This window comes from Eptesicus fuscus, chromosome 20 (genome assembly GCF_027574615.1).
Source record: "Eptesicus fuscus isolate TK198812 chromosome 20, DD_ASM_mEF_20220401, whole genome shotgun sequence".
Lineage (NCBI taxonomy): Eukaryota > Metazoa > Chordata > Mammalia > Chiroptera > Vespertilionidae > Eptesicus > Eptesicus fuscus.
Genome location: NC_072492.1, coordinates 50381124 through 50391533, shown reverse-complemented (window position 1 = coordinate 50391533; position 10410 = coordinate 50381124). Strand labels below are relative to the sequence as shown.

Here is a 10410-nt window from a genome sequence, read left to right as displayed (position 1 = left end):
CTCCGTCCCTCGGCGGGACCCAGGGGCACGGTCTGACCCTGGCCGGGAGGGGCCGTGTCGGATGCGCGGGCTCAGGCCCTGCCCCGGGCCCCCCGCGGGGCGCAGGACGTCCCGGATCAGAGGCAGGGGCCCCAGCTGAGGCTCTGGGAATCCCGCCTTTGGGCTCCACTCCCTCGGCTCCTCCGAGGGGCCGGGCCGGGGCGGGCTGGCAGGGGAGGCCCCGCGGGAGGTTCCCTGGAGGGACCGCGGGCTCAGGGCGCTCACGCCCCCTCCCCTGGCGGCCCCTCCCCGCGGCCCTCCGTGCTCCCGGACCCAGCTCCGCCCCATGCCCGGCCGCCGGCAGGTGGCGGGTGGTCTAGGCCGGGCCTCCTGGGTTCCGGGTTCTGGCCTCGCCCCAACTCGCCCACCCTCCAGAGGACAGAATACACACCCGCGGAGCAGCTGGTGGGGTTCGGTCCTCCCCGCCCCCCTCCAGTCGCGGCGGAAAGGCCAGGAGCGGGGGTGGCACAGGACTCCCTGCTTCTGGGGAGCTTTGGGTCGTCGCCTCGGACAGTCCTGGGGAGCCCAGCGACTTCTCCCTCCGCGGCACCGGCGGCTCCAGGAAAGGCCCGCGTCCCGGCGGAAGCCGCCCTGCCTCCCAGCCCGGCTCCTGCGCAAACCCGCCGTCGGGGAACCGGGTGCCCCCGCGTGGCCCCCGAAGTCCGAAGCGCCGGTCCCGGCGGGGCGCGGGCCCAGCGCTCACAGCCTCGACCGCCGAGTCCGACGCCCCAGACGGCGCGGCGGCCGCTCCCCCTCCCCCGGCGCCCCCTGACCCGCACGCCACGGAAACAACCACTGGAAACAGAATTTCCAGGGGATTTTCTAACGAGGGGCCGCCAGAGTGTCGGGAATATCCGCCCCGCCCCGCCCCGGGCGCAGGGCGTGCAGGACGAGGTCGCCGCAGACCCCGCAGGCCGGCGCCGAGGGCTGCACTGCGGCTGACAGCGCTTCCCGCTCCTCCTCTCGGACCCTTCCCCTTCCCGGGGGCGATGTCCCGCACGAGAGCTCCTAGCCCTGGACGAGTGTGCGGGGAAAGCCCAAAACACAGCAGGAAGACAGAAGTGTCCCCACCTTCAGTAACAGCCGAGGGCCACCACCCGTCCCCAGGACTACGGCCGGGTCGCCCCACCCCACCCCACCCCCACCCCTGGGAATCTTGGGTTTGCGCCTGGAGCTCTCCAGGGAGCAGAGGCTGCAGGCCGCGCCCCTGTCCACGCCCAGGACCCCCAAGAGGGGAGCCACGCCGCTCGCCTGAGGCAGCCGCGCAGCAGCCGGAGCCGCCGGGGAGCTGCGAGGCGGCGGTGGAATGGTGGCGAGTCCACACGTGCGTTCTTACACACCAGGCCGCCTCCAGGCTTCTCCCGGGTTCCTGGGAGAATGCGACCCCGCACACGCTTTGGGGGTTCGCTTCTGCACCCCACCCCTTCCCGGCGCGGCGGCGTCCCTGAGCAGTCCCCACCCAGCACTCCAGGCCGCGTGAGGGCGGAGCAGAGACCCGGATGGCGCTCTGCCCGCCCCCCCTCTGGTTCCACTCTGCTCGGCTCCTGCTCTCTCTCCTCCGTGGACGCGCAGCCGAGGGATTGCGCAAGCTTCCTGTTCCAGGTCCTTCCAGGGCCCGGCGCGCCCCTGCCCCGCCCACTCCGGCCGCCTGGCCCGGTCCCCGGTCCCTTCGCTCCCCACCCGACCCGACCGAGCTCACAGCCCGCGGTGGCGCCCTCGGGAGGCCGCGTGGGGCGCAGCAGCTCCCCCAGCCGGACCGCTGTCTGGCGGCCCGAGGTGCTAAACTTCACACTTCGGGCTCCTCGGCTTCCTGGGGAAGGCCCTGGCGACGCGAATTCCTGACGAAGGCTTGGCTCCGGGTCCATTCCATTCCCCCCCCACCCTTCCCTGCGGCCCCATCTGCCCCTGTCCAGCCTCAGCCTCTTCTCACCGCTCTCGCTCCCTCTCTCGATGCCTCTCCCTGGGACCCCACCAGGTCCTCCCCCCACCCCACCCCCGTCCAGCGGACCTGGCCGTCACTGCACCCCCTCCCGTCCTCCCGCCTCTGGTCCTGCTGGGGGCAGGGCGGGCGATGCTGTTGGGAGGTAGACATTCTGTCCCTACGCCTAGGAAAGGCCTCAGGTAACTAGGAAGCCGATCAGGTCGGTGCGATGGGACTCAGAGCCCCTTGGGGAAGGTTCTTTCGCGCCCCGGGGCCCCGGCTGGCACCCTCCTCTCCCTTCTCCGTGCTCTCCCCGCGACCCTGTGCACCCATCCTCTCTTCTCTGGGCCCTCTCTCTCCTCTTCCTCGCCAACCTAACCGCTCAGAGCTTCGCGGGGCGGGGTGGCGAGGCACGCGGGGTGCCCTCCCCAGCTGCCCCGCCCCCTTCTGCCCCCTGCCGACGGCCCCCCGGGTGTTTGCACATGACGCAATTCGATGCAACTGGAAACGGTGAGGGGCGCTTTGGTGGTCCCCAGCAGGGTCCCCGGGCGCTGCACACTGAGAACCAGAGGTGAGGGGGTGGCCACAGCGCCGGGCGGAAGGCGGGGGTCGCGCGGAGACCGTCCGGGCCCTGTCCCGCTTTCCACCCCACCGCGCCCTCGGCCGACACACCTCTCCGGCCCCGTCCCGCTCCCTCCCCGCAGCCTCCTTCGCCCAGGCTGGAGGCTCCCTCCCTCCGCACCTCCCGGGCGCCCTCCTCCGCGCGGCCCCCTCCCGCGCCCTTCCTCCTCCCCCTCGGCGCCCGGGCCCCGGGCTCCGGTAGGCCGGGCTGCGCCAATCCGGGCCGCGGCCCGCCCCCTGACGCCGCGCTCGGCCCGCGAGGCCCCGCCCGCTGACGCCGGATTTGCATGAGTTCGTGTGCCGCCGCGGCCCGGGCTCAGTGTCTGACGAGCAGAGCCGGGAGCCAGGCGGGCGGGCAGCGGCGGGCGGCGGGGCTGTGCGGGGCGAGCGGCGGCGGCGGCGGCGGCGGCAGCGCGGGCAGCGGGGGCGCCTGCGCCGGGGCGACCGCGGGGCGCCGGCGGGAGCCAGCAGTGTCTGCAGCGGCGCCGGCCACCCGCGCCCCGGCGCGCTCCGGCTCGGCCATGGAGCTGCCAGCTGTTGGCGAGCACGTCTTCGCGGTGGAGAGCATCGAGAAGAAGCGGATCCGCAAGGTAGGGCGGCGCGGGGGCGGCGGCGCGGCGGCGGGCGAGCGGCGGCCGGAGCAGCCCGCGAGGAGGCGGGGAGGGGGTGGGGAGGCTGCGGGCCGGGGCCGGGGATCCCGCGGAAGCTGAGGGAGGGTGTCTCTCCCCCCGCAGGGCAGAGTGGAGTATCTGGTGAAATGGAGAGGCTGGTCCCCCAAGTAAGTAGCGGCGGAGGGGCGGGGGAGCCGGGTCCGCGGCGCGGGGCTCCGGGGCTCGGGACCCGCCGGGCTGGTGGGGTGGTGGGGGGAGCGGGCGGGAGGCGGGGTGGAGGTGGGGGGAGGGAGGAGGGGGTGGGGAAGTCGGTGGCAGGCACTGGAAGCCGAGCCGCCGAGCCCGAGCCGGGCGCCCTGCGTTGTGCTCCGCGCTCCGGGAAATGCCATCACTAATTTATGCGCTAAAAGGAGCCGGAGGAGCAGGAGAGGCGCGGGCCGAGCCGGGGAGGCCGGCGGAGGGAGGGCGGGCGCAGGCACTGGCTGATGTGCAGCAGAAAATGGCTCCTTTCCCCTTTCCCTCCACCGAACGGCTCCATATTGCAAAACCAAAAAAAAAAAAAAAAAAAAAATTAAAAAGCGACGAAAATGCAATTGTGTGCCTCCTCCCTCCCGGCGGCGCGGGGAGGGGCGGCAGCCCGTGCAGGGCGCTGCCGCGGCCGGGCTTCGGCGGGGGCCTCTTTTTTTAATTTAAAATGCGAAGGCACCGGATGGAGACGGCCGCGCAGGCACGCGCACACACTCACACACACGGGCGGATTTCTGTGCTGCTGAGTATTTGGGGGGTGCCTGCCCCTGACAGCGGGCTCCCGGGCCCCGCGGGGGTGTGGGGGGCCGCGGGGCGGCCGGCGATAGGGTTAGGGGTCAAAGGGAGAGCGCCTCAAGTCCTCGCGGGGGCGGGGGCGGGGGAGGCCGGCGGGGACGGGACTCTGCCTTCGGCTGCTCTGCACGCAGGGCTCCGGGGAGCGAGTGGCCGTGGAACACGCCGCGGTGACATGCTTAAAATTCTTGACAACTGCTGAAGAAACGCTAGTTTCATTTTCTCAGCCCTCCCCTTCCTGCCCTGCGTGTTTGTTTTGACTTGGGGGGGGGAGAGTATCGGGGCGCGTCAGGCCTGCAGAAACCCACCCCCAGCCCACGTCCCCGCTCAGGGGCTGTCGGCGCAGGAAGACAGAGCAGGGCCTTATGTCATTCCCACCTGGAGGCCGCGGCGCTGGCTCGGCCTTTTTTTTTTTTTTTTTTTTTTTTTCACGCCATGTCCCCTCCCTTTTCCCTTTAAGATACAACACGTGGGAGCCCGAGGAGAACATCCTGGACCCCCGGCTGCTGATCGCCTTCCAGAACAGGTGAGCGTCCCCCAGCAGCCGCCCGCAGCGGGGGGGGCCGGGGCGGAGAACCGGGGAGAGGGCCACGCAGCAAGGAGTGGGGAGGGGGGGAGCCGGGAGGGGCCCGCGGGAGCCCCCTCCCCCAGGCGGGTCGGAAGGCACGGCTGCGGCCTCGGCTTCTCCAACCACCGTCCTTGGCGGTTGCTGCAGCCGGGAGGTGGGGGCGGGGCAGGGCCAGAGAAGGCGAGGCTTGTGTTTTGGGGGAACTGCGGGAAGGGCGAGTGCGGGTGGCCCCACGGCTGCCCCGGGAACTCGGAGCCGCGGCGCCGGGTCCCGCGAGGGCCCCCTCCTGGCCCCACCCCGGAGCCCCACCCCCAGGCCCTAGGTGTTGCTTCGCTGCAGCCGCGGGGCTGCCTGGGCCGGCGCGTCGCGGGGCAGCTCCGAGGGAGCTGGCACGGCGAGGCCGCCGGACGTCACGGAGCCGAACTTAACCTGTTGGCGGCCGGAGGAAAGTTGGCAAGACCTGCAGCCCCCACCCTCGGCCCAGGGAGCTTGGGCCAGGGGGCGGGGCGGGTTCTGGCTGGAAGTGGGCGCTCTTCACACCGCGCTCTGGGCTCCGTGGGGGAGCCTGGCCCAGAGGATGCGGGTGCGGGTGCTGCCTGGCGGCGGAGGGGCTCATCCCCGCGCACACAGATGCCTGTCACGCCGCCGCAGCTGCTGCAGCTGGATTCCCCGCCGGTGGCTGCGGTTCTCCGTTTCGGGGAGGACCGAAGGGGGAAGGGCTGGCGAGGAGGGAGGAGCGGCAGGGGCCCAGGAGCGCCGCCACTCCGCTGCCTCCCCCCCCCCCCGCCCCCGCCGCCCTCTTTTTTATTTTGCATTATTTCCTGTGGAGGGCTGGGCGCTAGGACGTAAACTCCAGACCCTCGGAGGGCGCCACCAGCGGGGAGCGGGCCCTCCGCGACGCAGGGGGGCGCGGAGCGGGGATGCGGCCGGGCTCCACCTGGGAGCGCGCGCCCTGTAACCATGTCAGCGGCTGATGCCATGTTGCGTAACGGGTCCCCGGAGAGCGAGGAGACGGGCTGTTGCAATGTCATGCAACTTCGGAGTCAGGCCGAGCGGGGCTCCGGGGCTTGGCGGAACTCCCCGGGGGGAGCCCACCCGCAGGAGGTGCCTCGGGCCGCGGGAGAGCAGGTTTCTGGCCCGGAAACAAGCTCCTCCTTGGGCCGAGGCTGGAGAGGCGCCCCCTTCTTCCACGGCGGACGGCGCAGTGCTGGGAACCCCCCCCTCCCCCGGCCTGGGGTCACCCTAGGCCACGCGGCAGGCGGAAGCCAGGCAACTCTCTTTGACCCCAACGTCGCGCGTGGACTTGATTAATTTGGAAATCGAGGGGCTGGGCTCGGCGAGGGGCGGGGCTTGTGTCCCCGCCTCGCCCCGCCCCGCCCCTGCCGCCTGCGAGCGGGTTCACCTGGCGGCTGGGAACCTGGCGGCCCCGGCCTCCGCCCCGGCCCCTCGTTGGCTCACTTGCCGCCAAGCACACGAGGTCGCAGCCCCTCCGGCGGGTTAGCGCCCGGCCTCCAGGAACCCGGCCCTCCCTTCCGCGCGCTCCTTCCCTGAATCCTAATGAGGCCATTAGTGCCCCGCGCCCTGCAGAGGGACGTGGGCCTCCAGCTCCTCCTTCGGGGCCTCGTTTGCACCCCTGGACCCCGTGCCCACCCCGCTCTGCGCAGGGCCACCGGCCCCAGGCTGTGGGCGGCAGTGCCAGCGACCCAGCCCCGCACTGCCATCTCCCCCGCCAGGAGGCAGGGCTGTGGGGGGCGTCAGTGCAGGGGGGACCTCAGAGGTGGGGGCGCTTCTCGGGTGGAGGCCCCCTTGGGCAGATGAGGGTCCCTGCGAGTGGAAAGCGGGTCTCTGGGACCCGGCTGGCTGCAGGGGCGACCTTTTGCCTCGAGCTGCGATTCCTCTGGGTCTGGGGGGTCCTGCTGCTCCGGGGAGGGGGACGCCCCCGCAGGTTGGAGGGGAGCGAGCGGAGGCTCACAGCGCCGCCCTCTGTCCCGCCCCCAGGGAGCGGCAGGAGCAGCTGATGGGATATCGTAAGAGAGGCCCGAAGCCTAAGCCGCTGGTGGTGCAGGTGAGGCGCCCCGCCCCTTGAGTCTTTCCCTTTAAGTTGCCACCTGAGCCGCTTCCAGGCGGGGGGGGGGGGGGGGGGGGGGGGGCGGTGTTTCCTCCTGAGCGCCCCATTCTCTCCCTTCCTGCCTGACCTTGCACGCCCCTCCCTGGGAACTGCCACCGGGTGGGGGTTGGTCTCATCCCTCCGCTCACCTCGCCCTCCGCCCGCCCCGGCCCCCAGGTGCCCACCTTTGCCAGGCGCTCCAATGTGCTGAGCGGACTCCAGGACTCCTCCACGGACAGCCGCAGCGCCAAGCTGGACCTGGGCGCCCAGGGCAAGGGCCAGGGGCACCAGTACGAGCTCAACAGCAAGAAGCACCACCAGTACCAGCCGCACAGCAAGGAGCGGGCGGGCAAGCCCCCGCCGCCGGGCAAGGGCAGCAAGTACTACTACCAGCTCAACAGCAAGAAGCACCACCCCTACCAGCCCGACCCCAAGATGTACGACCTGCAGTACCAGGGCGGCCACAAGGAGGCGCCCAGCCCCACCTGCCCGGACCTGGGGGCCAAGAGCCACGCGCCAGACAAGTGGGCCCACGGGGCGGGGGCCAAGGGCTACCTGGGAGCCGTGAAGCCTGTGGCGGGCGCCGCCGGGGCTCCGGGCAAGGGCGCTGAGAAGGCCCCCCCCAACGGCATGACGCCAGCCCCCAAGGAGGCGGTGACGGGCAACGGGATCGGAGGCAAGATGAAGATCGTCAAGAACAAGAACAAGAACGGACGCATCGTGATCGTGATGAGCAAGTACATGGAGAACGGCATGCAGGCCGTGAAGATCAAGTCGGGGGAGGCGGCGGAGGGCGAGGCGCGCGCCCCCGGCCACAAGAAGCGCGCCTCCGAGGAGCGCCACCCGCCCCCGGACAGGACTTTCAAAAAGGCGGCGGCGGCGGGCGCCGAGGAGAAGAAGGTGCAAGCTCCCTTTAAGAGGAGGGAGGAGGAGGCCCCGGGCGCCGGCGACCCGCAGCCGCAGGACTCCGGGTCCCGCAAGCTCTCCCCGACCAAGGAGGCCTTTGGCGAGCAGCCGCTGCAGCTCACCACCAAGCCGGACCTGCTGGCCTGGGACTCCGCCCGGAGCGCGCCCTCCCACCACCACCACCACCATCACCACCACCACCACCACCACGCGGTGGGCCTCAACCTCTCCCACGCGCGCAAGCGCTGCCTCTCCGAGACCCACGGCGAGCGCGAGCCCTGCAAGAAGCGGCTGACGGCGCGCAGCGTCAGCACCCCCACCTGCCTGGGCGGCAGCCCGGCTGCCGAGCGCCCCGCCGACGCGCCCCCGGCCGCGCTCCCGCAGCCCGAGGTCATCCTGCTGGACTCGGACCTGGACGAGCCCATAGACTTGCGCTGCGTCAAGGCGCGCGGCGAGGCCGGGGCGCTGCCCGGCGGCCTCCGAGTGAAGCCCGAGGCGCCTGCGGCCGCGGCGGTGACGGCTGTGCCGGGGACGGCGGCCGAGAAGCCCCCGGCCGAGGCCCAGGACGAGCCCGAGGAGCCGCTGAGCGAGTTCAAGCCCTTCTTCGGGAATATAATTATCACCGATGTCACCGCGAACTGCCTCACCGTCACTTTCAAGGAGTATGTGACGGTGTAGCGGAAGGGGCAGCTCCGACGGCTGCACCGGCTCAGCGCCGGGGGCGGCGACTCCTCTCTCCACTTCCCGGGTAGCCAGGCCGGCCCCCAGCTCCAGGGACGCCCAAAGCCGCAGCAGCGCGCCCCTCTGTATCCAGCTGGGGGGTCCTGGCTGGGACGCGGGGCGCCCGGCCGGCTGCCTCCCTGGGAACTGGCGCTGTGCGCTCGCGCGCGGAGCCTGCGGGTCTGGCCCCCTCCCCGCGGACCGCCGGCCCCCCCGGCCCCGCGGCAGCCAGCCGGGCCTCGGAGGCATAGTATTATATTTTAACCTGCTAATGTGTCCAGTGCAGACTCCACTCCCGTTTGTACGTGGTGTTATTATGGAAATGTATTGTTTGAGCTCCGAAGGCCCGGCCACCCCGTGGGGCTGATATATCTATATTTATTTGTAGGTATTTATATATTGAATATGAAAGCCTAGATTTATGGAGTGCTCTAGATCATGGCATATTCCCCATCACAGAGACCAGCTTCTGTCGGCCCCTCTCCCGTGCTCAGTACCCCAGTTGCGCTCATGTCCTCCCCTTCCAGGAACTGCCATAGCGGTGACCTTGGTATATATTTTTTGATACCGTACACATGGATGTGTTGTTTCTATGTGCAAAAAGAAAAGAAAAAGTTTGTTAAACGGCTAAAGAGCTCTCTAGACTAAACTGCTGCTACTAGAAATGTCTAAACTATAAGCTTCCGATCATTACCTGCTTGAATGTACATATTAAATGGAGATGTTGACGGTGCCTTTCGCTGTCCGAGGTTAGCGCAGCCAGCTGGACGTCGGAAGCCCCGGAGGCGCCTGGACCCCCTCCCCACCCCACTTCCTCCTCGGGTGTCAGGGAGGAAGCCCAGCTCCTCTTGCGCGAAACCCAAGCGAAGCCAAGTGGCCTGGTTTCCAGGGCAGAGGCCCAGCAGCCGCAGTGACCTAGCGCCCCGGAAGGGAAGTCCTCGGAGAGGCAGTGCGAAGGAGAGGGGAATTCCTGAGGGGGTGCTCCTGCCCGGGACCCAGGGAACTGCGTCGTGGGGTGAGCGAGCCCGCAGAGACCTGGGCGGGGCTGGCCCCCACCCAGAGTCCTACCAGCCAGGCACCTGCTGATCTTTGCCCCCACCCTCGGGGCGCAACACACCCAGGTGCTGGCCTGGTGGGGCCGGGTGTTCCCAGTCACCCTCGCCTGGTCGGGCAGGTTCCGCGGGGAGGAGACCCTCCCGCCCTCTCCGGCGTCCCTCCCTGGCCCCGCTGGCCCCGCCCCACCCAGAAAGCCGGCGAGGCTCTTTCCCTGCCAGGCTCGCTCCCAGAAACCCCAGGTCAGCCTGAGGCTCTGCCTGGAGGCACTGCGAGAGTCCCCCCCTGGGCCAGACAGCGGGGGGCTTCGTGGGAGGGGGAGGGGGAGAAGTGGGAGCCAGGCCCGCTCACCCCACTTCCCTAGTCAGGACCTGCGGGACCCCAGCTCACCCATCTTGCTTTGGATGCAGGGCTGGGCACTTGCTGACCCCGGGCGGGCGGTAAGGGGTTAAGGGCCCAGAGGGGACGAGGGGAGTGGGCCGGACTCGGAGGAGCAGCTCCCCAGCCTGGAAGCGGCACCCGGAATGCAGGGCGGAGGCAGCTTTCTGCAGACTCAGCAGTCTCCCCGGGGGGCGGGGGGGGGCGCCACAGCCCCGGCCTGCCCTCCTGGGACCCACCGAGCGGGGCCCAAGCCCGTGCAGGGCGCCAGGGCGGAAGAGGTCACCGTGATTCCGAATGGGTGGGGGGAGGTGGCCCCGGGGAGAGCTGAGGCCGGGAGGCCTGAATGCGGACAGTGTGGCCAGTGTTGGCTGCAGGCCACCAGCGACCCGGTGGGGGAGGGGAGGGAGGGAGGGAGAGAGGGAAGGAAAGTTCTAAGAAAAAAACCGTTGAGAGTTTCTGGCCCGGCTTTTGTGAATTGTCCCTCCCCCCCCTCCTCGCCCTCCCCCCAGCCCCTGGCGAGTTAAACACGCCCCTCCCCCTCCGTGTATGAATGCCCTTTGCCACCCTGGGAGCCGAGGGAGGGCCATCCTGACGCTTCTGGCAGGCTGCCCACGCACCAGCGCCGGGCCTGCTCCTGCTGGCTGGCACACAAAGGCGCATGCCA

At 70.4% G+C, this 10410-nt stretch overlaps 1 protein-coding gene across 1 annotated transcript; it reads left to right on the top strand.

The window, feature by feature from the left end:
- Positions 1–2963: 2963 nt before the first annotated feature.
- CBX4 (chromobox 4) lies at positions 2964–8884 on the top strand. Its single transcript, XM_054709619.1, has 5 exons — positions 2964–3171; positions 3316–3359; positions 4472–4537; positions 6578–6644; positions 6864–8884. The coding sequence occupies exons 1-5, from the start codon at positions 3103–3105 to the stop codon at positions 8268–8270; spliced, it is 1653 nt and encodes a 550-aa protein (XP_054565594.1). The 5' UTR covers positions 2964–3102; the 3' UTR covers positions 8271–8884.
- Positions 8885–10410: the final 1526 nt, after the last annotated feature.